This window comes from Trichosurus vulpecula, chromosome 5, assembly GCF_011100635.1.
Source record: "Trichosurus vulpecula isolate mTriVul1 chromosome 5, mTriVul1.pri, whole genome shotgun sequence".
Classification (NCBI taxonomy): domain Eukaryota; kingdom Metazoa; phylum Chordata; class Mammalia; order Diprotodontia; family Phalangeridae; genus Trichosurus; species Trichosurus vulpecula.
The window spans coordinates 274,032,313-274,045,896 of NC_050577.1; the positions used below are offsets into that span (position 1 = coordinate 274,032,313).

The 13,584-nt window shown below is 43.5% G+C and overlaps 1 protein-coding gene across 1 annotated transcript; it reads right to left on the bottom strand.

Annotated features, from left to right (window-relative positions):
• Window positions 1-3,933: 3,933 nt before the first annotated feature.
• DAZAP2 (DAZ associated protein 2) lies at window positions 3,934-10,076 on the bottom strand. The gene is made up of 4 exons (XM_036759209.1): window positions 9,922-10,076; window positions 7,735-7,853; window positions 7,083-7,328; window positions 3,934-5,400 (listed from the first exon to the last, which is right to left on the bottom strand). The coding sequence occupies exons 1-4, from the start codon at window positions 9,932-9,934 to the stop codon at window positions 5,272-5,274; spliced, it is 507 nt and encodes a 168-aa protein (XP_036615104.1). The 5' UTR covers window positions 9,935-10,076; the 3' UTR covers window positions 3,934-5,271.
• Window positions 10,077-13,584: the final 3,508 nt, after the last annotated feature.

The window sequence follows — 13,584 nt, forward strand, 5'->3', positions numbered from 1 at the left end:
ACTGCTTTCCAGTTTTCCTAGCAGTTTTTGTTGAATAGTGAATTCCTCCCCAAATAGCTGGAATCTTTGGGTCTATCAAACAGTAGCTTACTGTGGTCACTTACTTCTGTATATTGTGTACCTAATTTCATTGATCAACCACTCTCTCTTATCCATTACCAGCTTGTTTTGATGATTACTACTCTGTAGTATAGTTTGAGATCTGGTACTGCTAGGCTATCTTCCTTAACTTTATTGATTCTCTTGCTATTCTTGACCTTTTGTTTCTTGAGATGAATTTTTTTCCTAGCTCTACAAAATAATTCTTTGGTAGTTTGATTGGTATGGCACTGCATAAGTAAATTAATTTAGGTAATGTAATTTTTTTATCTTGGTTTGGCCTATCCATAAACAATTGATATTTCTCCAATTATTTAAATCTGTGTGTGAAAAATGTTTTGTAATTGTGTTCATAAAGTTCCTGCATGTGTCTTAGCAGGTAGACTCCCAAATATTTTATACTGCTTGCAGTTATTTTAAATGGAATTTCTCTATTCCTTCCTGCTGGGTTTTGCTGATAATATGCAGAAATGCTAATGATTTATGTGGCTTTATTTTATATCCTAAAGCTTTGCTAAAGTTGTTAATGGTTTCAACTTTTTTTAGCTGATTCTCTAGGGTTTTCTAAGTATACTATCATATCATCTGCAAAAAAATGATAGTTTTGTTTCCTTGTTGCCTATTCTTATTCCTTTGACTTATTTTTTCTGGTCTTATCACTATAGCTAGCATTTCTAGTATGATACTAAATAATAATGATGATGATGATACTTATCCCTGCTTCACCCCTGATCTGAGGAGTTGAAAATAACAAAGCTGAGAGCCTGGATGACTCTGGACAGTAACAGGAAAGTTTGGAAGAAGGATGGATTTGGGAGAGAAGATAATGTAGTGAGATTTGTGATCTGCCTGAACATACCTACTCATCCTATTCAACTCACTCTATCACACAAACTGAAAAGTAGGGAGGCAAGGTTCTTACTCACTGGTTACTGCCCTGGAGAGCAGAGATTACCCTCTCAGAACACCTGTCAAAATTATAGCAAGATCTGGGAGGCAGAGAGTGAGAATGCTTGGCAGGAGGGATGGTGAAGGAGGTGGAATTTTTTCCCCCATTCCACCTCCATGGATGTCCCTGTAGCAATTAGATTATAATTGACTGGAGAGGCTGACTTTAGGCTTAGATAAGATGAGGTTGGGAACTTGCAAGAGAAGGGAAAGGGTGTTGGAGAATAAGGGTAGGTGTGGTCCTGTTGGTTAAAAAAAAAATTATGATTGGACAGAGTAGGATGCAATTCATCTTCCCACCTTCAAGTCGATTAGTATGAGGCTATGATTTCCCCACACACATCTCCATTTTGGAGAGCATTATTGTAAGGGAATAGAGAACAGCCTGATTTGGCTAGAGCTGGAGTTCTTAACTTTTGTGTCATGGACACCTTGGCAGTCTGGTAAAGCTTATAGACCCATTCTCCGAATGTTTTTATATAACTGAAGGAAATGCTAAATTAAAGGTTAGTGAAAATAAAGATGTAATTTCCTCTCTAACCAAATTCAAGAACACCTGGGCTACTGCATAGAATATATGGAGTCAAGGCTAGAAAAGTTAGGGTAGTACCAGATTGTGGAGGCTCCCAAATGGATGGATTAATGAAAAAAAAAATTTATAAAGCACTTATCATGTGCTGATCACTAGGCAAAGATAGTCCCTGCCTTCAAGGAGCTTACATTAGAAAATGGAGCGAGGGAGGTATGAAGTTTCTGAACAGGGCCAGATTCCTGGTAGCCTGTTAGATATTCAAAAATAAGATGGATAGCATAGATAGTTCAAAGTTAACAGAAGATTTACTTAGCTATAATCGAAGGGTATATACTGAGAGCATGAGTTGATTCAGCTGAACAAAGTATCTCTGCCTTTGAGTTGCCCATAATGATCTGCAAGCCAAGCATTAAGACAGTACCTAGAGTCCTCATGGCTGTTTTGTATTCAGGAGCATAAAAAGTCAATAACCTGAACTGTTAGTCCTCAGCCAAGATGGTTTCAATACTTCTTAAGGAAAAGCTAGCCTAACTTGCATGGGCTTGGAGTCAGGATAATGCTCCACCACAGGGAGACAATATATATATAGGGGAGTGATAGCCAGTGGGAATTTTGGTCTAGAATGCTACAGGGATGGTGAATGGATACATAGATTAGAATGATACCTCCTTTCCAGGAGCAATGATGGTTGATTTGATCATGGTACAAGAGCTGGAACACAAGGCAGCAGATGAGACGGCTAAGGAGTGAAGTGTGCCTGGAACTGGGCCCTTCCTACTATAGTAGCAAACAAAGGTAATCACCCATCAGGACACGGGCCCCCAGGGCAAGATGACAGAGTCAGGCCCTCTCGAGCCTGGTTTTGGTACAGGCAGCTAGGCAGACGACCAGAGTATAATGAAGCATGAATGCCAGGTAAAGGAGTTAGAACTGGAACCACTTGGGCAGTAAGCAGCTACTAAGGATTTTTAAGCAAAGGAATACTACAGAGGCCAGACCTATGTGTAAGGAGATCAATATGAGATGGATGAGGTGGGATGGGGTAGAGAGAGACAGGTTGTAATGAGAGCCCATCAGAGGGGTGGAGGGGTGGCAATGGGAAGAGAGAATAAACTAGAATTGACAGGGTTTTATTAACGGCTTGGGTTGATAATGCAGAGTGAAAAGTTTAAAATGTCAAACTGTCTCCCCGTCAAAGATGGGATAAACAGTGACACCAATGACAGAAATAGTGAAATCAGAAGACAGAAGAGATTTAAAGGGAAAGATAATGAGCTTGGCATTGGACACATTGAGTTGTGTCTAGGTAGAGAGGGCTTGCAAGCAGGCATGGAGCTGAGCAATCAGGACTAGAAAGAGATCTGGAGAATTACTTGCAGAGGCAATAGTAGGTGCTGGGGAAGGAAAGGAAAATGCTGAGGGAGAGAACGTATAGATAGAGGAGGCAGAGGTTAGGGAAGTGCCCTGCTTAGGGGATCAGGAAGAGGATGGAGAGATAGAAGAGTGGTCAGATTAGGAGAGCCAGGAAAACGGTCATCTCTGAAGGCAAGGTTGGAAGGAGGGATTGATTTAACAGCTGTCAGATGCTGCAGAGATGTCAAAGATGCTAACTGAAAAAAAAAGATGCCGCAGAAGTCTTTTGTTGGGTTCACAATTCTAGAGATCTAGAAATTGCTCGGTATAATTTGATTCCACCTTTGCTCTGGTTAGAATAAAATCCTTCAAGAACACAGCCTGAAAACTCCAGGCAATGGGAGGAGGAGAGGGAAACACTGACCTTACCACCAGCTTTGCTCTGGTATCTTCTGGACTAAGCCCAGAGAAGCTTCTGGAGGGCAGCTTTTCATATATTCGAATTGTCTTCAGCCCTATCACCCTGGTACTCAGGATTCAGTTACTGAACAGGGTACTGTGCTACCTATCAGTTATGGGGTATGGTCCACATGTTGCCAGGCAGTAGCGTCTAGATGTTTTGCACAACCTCATTTTTTTTCTCCCACAGGTGTTCCTTACTACAAAACTAGGTAAAACTGCCAATAAAACCTTGCTATATACAGGGGTTCTTAACCTTTCTGTGTCAGTGAAGCCTCTGAATCCTTCTTTGAATGTTTTTTAAATACATAAGAAACCAATTACACTGAAATTATTTTTTTTAATGTTTTTAAGTTCATGGACCCCAAAACTGAGAATCCCTTTTTTATTACCTTCAAATTCCTGTCTGAAACCACCAAAGATGCCAGCCACAGGGATTTAGGAATTAACCTGATGGTACTGTACCAGTTAGAACCCTCATAAGGCTACAGAAGGTAGTTCAGAAGACATCTAGAAATGAGCTGGGTGAGAAATACTTGGAGTTAAGGTGTAATGCAACTTCATCACTTTATTCAAATCTTCAAAATATTCTTTATTCTACATTTTTAGTATAAAAAATCCACAAGTTAAGTGCACCACAGTGAAGAGAGAGACATACAACGCTGAACTTCCATAACAGTCAATGGTACAGTCAAACACCATATATACAGAATACAGTCAAATTTAGATGAACTGAAATTATAAGATAAAATATATTCATCAAATCCAATTCCAGAAAACAAAAATTAAAAGACTGAGGATCCCTGAATCTTTTCAACCCTAATGAGATTTCTATTGAACTCATCTTAAAGTGACCCATTCACAATACAATCCCATTAACCCAGCTCTTGAGCAGTTAATTAATGGCCATGGTCAGCTAGCTGCCTCAGACATTTAAACAGATGGCAACCAATTTCTGCTCTCAAAATTCCCCTTAATTGGACTGTGAAGTCATCCATCCCACTGTTGGAAACAGAACCCTTCCCCTCGCCTCTCTCATTTTAAACCTACAGTTGACCAAAGCGCAGTTAGCATTGACATCCGGTGCTCAGATCATGGGTTTCTGGCACCAAAACAAATCTGGATGAGGCTTTTGTGTGCAGAGGCATCCATGAGAAGAGTACAAAAGGAATGGTCCATTCTCAGCCTTTGCTGAGGGGTAAGAATGGGGGTCTAAACTGTGAACACAAGTGGTTTCAGAGGATCCTTTTGAATAAAAGGTCAAAAGATAAGGAGAGCCAAGGTCTCCTCTCACATAAGAAGTAGGGAGAGGTGCAGGGAGAGAGAGAAAGAAGTCTGACTGGCTTTCTGTCCTGCACCATTGATTCAATGGAGATTGGCGAGGGAAGTGGGGGAAGGGGCAAAGGATGTGAAGGAAAAAGGCAGACATCTATGCATTTCATTTATAACAAGTAATAGAAATCAAAGACTTTAAGGAGATTTAAGACCAATCAGAATAATTTGGCAACTTTAATTCTTCAGAAGATCAAAGTTCCCTCCAAACCTAATTTGATGGTTTATTACTAAAAGCAAAGACCAGTATGGTGCAGTATTACTCCAAAGGAATTAAAGGAACATCTTCAAGGAAGATTTGCCCACATTCATTTTATGAATGGATCACCCCCCTCCCCCCACCTTGAAATGTTTTAGGGAGGTACTGCTACCATTACATGGTTCATTATTAAGTTTCAAAAAGTGCCTGAAAGTTTGGGCACCAGAAAGACACCCCAACAACATGTGTCTAAACTTTGACTTCAGGTTAATATGACTAAAGCAGTTACATTGTGAGAAGTGCTGACGGTGTGTGATGTCTTTCCTGGCACGGGGGTGGCTTTGGTTCTTCACCAGATGGTATAGCCACCATCCGAACCACCCACGAAGAAGTTCCCCTTCCGCTGAGTTACTAGCACGTTGGCCCCTTGCATAACAGCAAGCTGAGCAGCATTGGGGGGGCACCCAGGGGGTGGAGGCTGGAAGTAAAGAACAAGGTTGAATGGGCACAGAAAAACTGGTGCAGGGAAAATGGGGCCCCAGGGGAAATCAGAAGGAAGGCCTATCAGAAAAATGACCAAGAGAATCTCACAGGGCTGGCCACTGTATTCCTTCTTGGCACAGTTTGGAGTCTGGAGACACAGCACTCTACTCCCCTTCCTGACTATCCAAAGACAGCAAAGAAGAACACTTGGAAGAGGCATACTAACACTTGTTCCAAGGATGCCCCAGCCCTAGTTTGAGACACAGGGACCGTTATGACTTGTGTATAGTTAAGACTCATACTGAGCCCTTTACAATCTTGGAACTCTCCAAGGGCTGAGCTCCTTCTAAATCCTCTTTGGATGCTACTTTTGCTCCAAGGTGAGCCTGTTCCAGAAAGTTAATGGGACATCATGCCAGAGTCCTATGAAATACTTTTCACTTTTACAAATGGTAAAGAGTAACACCAGAACAAAATCCCTGCAGATTCTATCTCGGGATCAGAATCATACTTTAAAAAGGACATCTCAAATAGAGGCATATCCCACCCAACACTATTAATTGGCTCTGAGAAAACAGGAGGTAATGATTAATAAATATCTAATTTTCATTTTAGGGAGTAATTTCCAGGGAGTTTTGTGATGTTACAATGGTATATGGTAATTATTTATTGATGCTTTGCAATAAGAATCATATTACTGCAAAACAACATGGGTCAGAGCAATGTTATTTGGAATATGATGATAATATAACTTGTGCCCAAAAGGCAAATTCAATGTGGGGATCTTAAGCCCCAGTAGAATATACACAGGGAGCAGATATGGCTCTGGAACTCATTTGGTGCCCTGGGGAAATCAAGGAAAATTTTCGACCACCTGTATTTACAGCTAAGAACTTTCCCTTCTCATAGACATAGATGCCTCCTGGGTGAGCACAAAGATGCTGACATGACCATGGTTGTTATTGTTAGTGGATAGTTACTTAGGAAAAGTTTGGCCAGCTCTAAATTTCTCTTCTTAATGGACACATGGGAAACAAATCCCCAGATAATCTGGAAACAATTAAACCAAAAAATGCCAACCTCCCACAAACAACTTGAAGATAAAATGTATTCTATTTATTTTCTATCACTCATAGTGATTGTGCAAGACTGTGGCCATGGTTGGTAGTAAGTTAAATGCCTACTGAGTAAATACAAACTTTTGTTAAACCAGTTTAAACTGTTCTTTCTTTCACTCTGAGATGACCCAGGAAACAGCCCCAAATCTGGGAATCGGGAGGACAGGGCAAAGGGGTCTAGGTTTAGAAAAGGAGATTGTTAGCTACAATTAATTACCAGGCAATTGCTGCCAGAGGATCTCCTTGCACCTCCCCGCCTTGCTGCCTGCCTCATAGGTGTAAAGTGTCAACAATCACTGCCCAGGGATGTTGGGGGGATCCTAGGATCAGGACCACAGGTTTAGAGCTGAAAGAGGCTTAAAGGATATCTAGTTCAGCCCCCTCATCTTACAGATGAGAAAACTGACACCTGGAGACCTTAAGCAACTTGTCCAAGGTCACAGGGGTAACACTGAACATGAAAGAGAAGCCTGAGTATATTAGCAACTCAGGACGTCAGGATGCTTAGAGCCAAACATGCAGCACCAGGAAAGACCCAGTGTTTTCCAGTCATACTTACAGGAATGTTACCAGCAGTAGCCCCAGCTCCAAACCTGGCACCAGGATCATATGCTCCATCCACCAGCACTGTTGAACCAGGGGGGTATACGTGACCAAGAGGATAATAAGCCAGTGGAACTGCAGAGCCAACAGGCCCCACAGCCACGGACTGACCCATGGGAAGAAACAAAGAAGCACCAGGATATGCAGCTGACATAGTGGGAACTGTTGCAGTCCCTGGGTGCACAAAGTTTGGACGATAGAGCTAGAAAGGGGCAGAAGAAAAAACCAAAGTTTATTTCATGAGGTTTTTATTTTGGATTTTAATAGTCAACATTTAATTCTCCAGTAGAAACAATGTCACTTATGAAGCCAGCAAATGTCTTAATCCTATAGCCATCCTCCCCCTACCACTGAGCTGCTCTCAAGCCCCTTTGCCCAACGAGGGGAGCCTAAGGAGAGATGTTGTAGTCATCATCATCTCTCCCCCACACTCCCTTGCCCTCACTGCCCCTTCCCAGGGCTTTAACTAGATGATGCATCCTCAACCCAATAAAAATGATTTTTTTCATCCATGCCACTGTTTCTGAAATTCTAAACCTCTGAAGACAGGGCAATGGTGGCACATGACTGCAGCCTGCTCCAGCGCCTAAGAACCTTGACTCTCTTACCTCAGAATAGGCTGGAGGCGCATCCGTGTATGGTGGAACCTGAGGGAGGTGCACAGTTTGAGGGTACACTGGGTTCCCGGGAGGCTGCACAGGGTATGTAGGCTGCGTTGGATACTGCCCTAGAAGACACAAAAAGGCATTTGTAGTGCATCATTCGTGGCCAGAGAAAGAGAGCATGCTGCCCAAAGACTCACGCAGCTGTGCAGACCCATAGCAGTGGAGTCTGACAAACAGTTTGAAAAGGTGGTTATGGAACAAACAGGGGAAGGGGGAAGAAAGTACTACCCTGCACCTTCAGATTAGGGATTCTCTCAGGCCCAGGCAGGGAATCGTACTATCTACTCTACAGAAGAAGTGGGGAGTGTGTCTGGTCAGTTCCGAGGAAAGCACCACATGAAGAGGAACTCTTCTGATTATTCTTGGCTCCCTCTGAAGCTGGGGGACTTCTACGTACCCATAAGGGTAGGGGACAGGATGTACTCATGTCAATTGGTAAGGAATCCCTGGTTCCAGGGTTGACCTCACTAATCATGCTAGTCAGGTGTCTAAATTTGAAGGAGCTTCTTACCTGGATCGAAAGGTCTAGAATGATCTTCAAGATCAACTTCAGAAAGAAGAGATTTAGCAGATGCAGAGGCCACTAGATCATATATAGAGATGGAAGCGGTCCAAATCCCTGATTTTACAGGTAAGGAAACTGAGCCCCAAGAACCTTAAATGACACGTCCAAGGTCACACAGCTATAGTGTGAGGCAGAGTGAGCATTTGAATATAAATTCTGTAACTCCAGCCCACTTTCCACTGCCCCTCATGGCCCCTCAAGACATGAGAGGTCTTCCCCCACCAGGGAAGGATAGTAAGGCCTTGAAATAGAATAGACCTTTGGGATCTCGGATCATCTAAGCGAATTATCTTGTCTAGAGCACTGAATAAGGAGTCAGAAAGATCTGAGCTCAGATCCTGCCTGGGACACTTACTACCTGTGTAAGCCTGGACACATCATTTGACCACTCTGTGCCTCGGTCTCTTCATCTGTATAAACCGGGGATAACAGTACCTACATCACAGCATACGGGCCAAATAATAATAAATAATCACTGCAAACCCCCGAAGGTTTGCAAATCACTTTACACATATCATTTCATTTGATCCTGAAAACAATTCTGGGAGGTAGGTGCCCATTACCTCTCTGTATTAGCCTAAAAGCGGTGAAAAAAGCCATATCCCTAGCCCTCTTAATTTTTAAAAAGGGTTTGAGTCTAGTTTTGTTAAATGAGAATGTAATGTACAAATAAATACTTTGCTTTAAAATGCAAAAGAAAAAAATTGCCACCATTTTACAGACGAGTAAACTGAGGCCCAGGTAAAATGACCTGTCACAAAGATAATGATGTTAACACACATAAATGCTTTGCACTCCTTAAAACGCTATATAAATGCCACCTATGATGATTATTATTGGCTGTGATTATAAACCAAATGATTAGAGGACACCTTGGTTCCGAGAAGTTAAGTAACTTGCCCAAGGTCACACAGCTGGGTAAGGAGCGCGCCCCGGACCTGAACCCCAAATCCAGGCTCCTTCCGCTACCCAGCAGGGCCTGGAAGAAGGGCTTCCCAGACAATAGAACAATTCAGAGAGAGGGGCGGGGGGCGCCCTGACCCTGGGAGGGGGCTCGGGGTTGGGCTGCTCCGGTTTAACGGGCACGTACACAGCTATCAAGACAGACGGAGGCAGGCAGCGAGGAGAGGAGCCCGAGACCCCGGCCCCGGAGTCTACCCCTGCCTCAAAGGCACCGACCCTCCCCCTGTAGCTCCCCCAGGCCAGAGGAGGGATGGGGGGGGGGCGCCCGTCACCAGGCAGCACCCGGCCCCGCCCCCTCCAGGTTCTCATTGGCCGAGGCCCATCGGAGCTCTCGTTCCCCATTGGCCTCGCGGCCTGCCCATCCCGCCCAGGCCCCCCTGCAGCTCAGAACTGCGCCACAGGCTTTAAGGGAAAAAGCTCAGGGAGGGGGCGAGCGGCCGTAGCTCTGGGCCTCGACTGGGAGCGGGCGCGACGCGGGCCCGAGGCCGGGCCCCTCGGCGACGAAGGCGGACGGCCCCAGCACGGGCCTACGGCTCCCCGGGGCCCCCGGCCAGCCCGCCCCCGTCCCTGCCCCGCCGGCCTCGCCCCCTGTCCGCTCTTGCCTTTGCTGTTCATGGCGGCGGCGGGTCCGGTTCGGCTTGGGGCTGCGGACGGTGTTTTTTTTCCGTCCTCTTCCTGTTCCAAGTCACTTCCGTGTCATGTGACGCGCCGTCCTCCCAGAGTCACGGGACGTCCTGGTGCCCCCCCCTTCCACCCCAGTCCCTCCTGCGCCGCCACCGGAAACCCCGCCCCCGGGCGGTGCCTCCAGGGTCAGGACAGAGCCCTGGGTGCCTGGCCTTGCTGGGCCCTCCCCTCCCCGACCCGCCCCGGCCCCGCCCTGCGATCCCAAGCTCTGGGGCCTCCTTCACCCGCTCCTCCTGGGAAGCAGTGGCTGAACCGGCAGGGAGCCCATCCCAGCTTCTTTCTAACTCTTCAAGGGCATCTTCCTCCGGGAAGCCTTCCCAGATTAGCTCAGCCCAGGCCGAGACTAAGAAAAGCGACCCAATTCAACCCCCACCTCAGTTTCATAAATGAGGAAACAGAGGCCTGGTGACTTTTCCAAAGGTCACAAAATGAATTCGCTTCCCAAAGTTTTTTTTTTTTCTACTTGGAATATGCTCCCTCTGACTCTATATGCTCTTAAAGTTAACGCACAACTCTTCTAAGTTACCCTGCCTCTGCTCGAGCCACGAGATTACCCTCGGTTTATCATATAGTTCATCGTATAGATAAATGGGCACACACGTCATATCTATGGAGTTGTTGGAAGTCCTTCAGCTTGACGAGACTCCCCACTGCCTTGTGACAATGCACCCTCGTGACTGGGCGTATTCCCATGGGAAACTGGGGAGCTGAGAGGAATTATGTCCAACTGAACCAAGGCTGTATCCTTCATGAGCAGTATCCTTTCTATGCAATTATTGACTAAATTTCTTTTGTTCATTGTTATATGGTCTACAAGTATCTCCCTTTGTTCCAGTCCTGAGTCTGAACCACCAGGCCACAGACAATCTGGCCTCCTTGCTCATCCACCTAGCATACCACCTCCCACATTCATGTGTTCACATAGGCTGTCCCCCATTCCTGGAATGCATTCACTTCTCCCCTCTGCCTCTTCAAATCCTTAGCTTTCTTCAAGGATCACTTCAGCACCATGCTCTATGTCAATTTTTTTTTCTATATTCTCCTACTTTTAATACTCTATCCCTCCTCAAATTATTTTGTATTTATCTATGTACATGTCATATCCTTCCCAGAGAATGTAAGCTCCTTGAGGGCATGTAACCACAGTGGTACTTGCAGCTGCTCTGGGGGTGTAAGACCAATAACACCAGCACACAGGAGGGCTGCTAGCACAGGTACTTTGATCTGCTTTTCTAAAGGAAAGCAACTTTAATGGGGTCAACAATCTTACTTTAATCAAATGTGTATATATATGTATATATAGTTTATATATGTATATATGTATGTGTATATATGTGTATATTTTATATATATGTGTGTGTATATTTTATATATATGTGTGTGTGTGTGTGTGTGTGTATATATATATATTTCACTTAGTTCAGGGGAAAAGTCAGCATCCTGAACTTCAGAGAAAATATAAACAGAAATTACAAGGAGAAATTATATAAACAGAGCAAATACAAACAGCAAAGACCAACAGACAGCGCTTCCAACTGTCTGACCAAAAGCAATACATACATAGTTACCAGAGAAGAAAGTACCAACATCTGAGTTTTTCAAAGCCGGGAGTTGTGGGAAGCTCCTTAACGGCTACCCAGAGTCTCATCTGGCTAAATCACACAAACACTCTTCCAACAAGTGAGCTTCAAAGCAAAATGCTAACCTCAGAGTATATATACTTCTTCAGGGCTCACGTGACTCAGGCTTCCATGCGACTCAAGTTCAAAGCAGGTCACATAGGCCTATTAAGGGTTAGGTCTTCAAATTGTATTAACATTATAGGGGAAGATGTCCTTTTTTTTTTGTCACTGTATCCCTAGCACCTAGCACCATACCTAGCATGCATTGATCAATCCATTCATTTGTGTCTAACCCTTTGTGACCCCATGGACAATGGCATGTCAGGCACTTCTGTCCTCCACTATCTCCCAAAGTCTGTCCGAGCTCATGTTCATCGCTTCCATAACGCTATCCATCTCATCCTCTGCTGTCCGCTTCCCCTTTTTGCCTTCAATCTTTCCCAATACCAGAGTCTTTTCCAATGAGTCCTTCTTCTCATTATATGGCCAAAGTATTTCAGCTTCAGCTTCAGTTATTCATCCTTCCAATGAGTAGTCTGAATTAATTTCTTTAAGTATTAACTGATTTGATCACCTTTCAGTAACTTAATAAAGCCTGTTGTCAGTTTTTGAGAAAGAAATCAAAGCTATAAATAGCCATATGAAAAAAATGCTTCTAATCACTAATAGAGAAATTCAAATTAAAGCAACTCTGAGGTTCTCATACTCATCCCAAGGCTGACAAAAAAAGAAATATGACAGATGCGGGAGGGCCTGTGAGGAAACAGGTACGTTAATGTACTATTGGTAGAGTTCTGAACTGGTCCAGCCATTTTTGGAAAACAACTTAAAACTATACCCCAAAAGTGACTAATTTATGCATTCCCTTTGACTCAGAGATAGTAGGGCTCTATTCCCAAAGAAATGGAAGAAAGAGAAAAAGGACTTGTATGTATAAAACTTTTTATAGCAGCTCTTCTTGTGTTGACAAAGAACTAGAAAATTAAAAGAGTGCCTATCAATTGGTAAATGTCAGAAAAATTATGGCACATGAATGTCATGAAATACTACTGTGCTGTAAGAAATGATAAAGGGGACAATCTCAGAGAAACCTGGGAAAATTCACATTAACTGATATAGAGTGAAGTAAGCAGAACCAGAAGAACAATGTATACAGTAACAACATCATAAAGACAAGCAACTTAGAATTAAAAACACTTCTCATAGTGACAAACCATGATTCTGGATGACTTATGATGAAACAAGCTACCCACCCCCTGACAGAGGTGATAGACCCAGAGTACAGATTGAGACATGGGGGTTTTGCATATTGTTGATATGGGGATTTGTTTTGCTTAACTATGTGTATTTGTTACAAAGTTTTTGTTTTTCTTTCCTTTTCAGTGGGAAGAGGAGTCAGTCAGCATTTATTAAGTGTCTTCTACTGCTAGGCACTGTGCTAAGTGCTAGTGATACAAAGAAAGGCCTGAGTCCTTGCCCTCAAGGAGCACACAATGTAATGAGATGAGTGGCAGAGAAAACAGCTTTTTGTTAATTAAAAGAATTTTTTAAATAAGCAACATGATTCATACAAATAATCAAAAATACCTTCTGTAGACTGAATAAATATCATTTTGTAAGAAAAAAAATGCCTGTGTTATTTGGTCAATCAACCAGAGAAACAATATATACATAAATACATACAAAATATTTGCAAAATTATCATTTCATTGTATCCAACTCTTCATGACCCCATTTTGGAGTTTTCTTGGCAAAGATACTGGAGTGGTTTGCCATTTCCTTCTCCAGCTGATTTTACAAATGAGGAAACTGAAGCAAACAGGTTTAAGTGACTTGCCAAGGTCACACAGCTAGTAAGTGTCGGAGGTGACATTCAAAGTCAGGTCTTCTTGACTCCAGGTCCAGTACTCTCTCTCCTGCACCACCTAGCTACCATGTACAAAATAAATAGAGCTAGTT

Excerpts from the sequence above, each read along its gene's own strand:
- DAZAP2 (XM_036759209.1), bottom strand. Across the intron at positions 7,329-7,734 it reads CGCCTCCAGCCTATTCTGAG|CTCTATCGTCCAAACTTTGT; the intron begins GTAAGAGAGTCA and ends GCCCCTTTCTAG. Across the intron at positions 5,401-7,082 it reads CTACTGCTGGTAACATTCCT|CCTCCACCCCCTGGGTGCCC; the intron begins GTAAGTATGACT and ends CTTTACTTCCAG.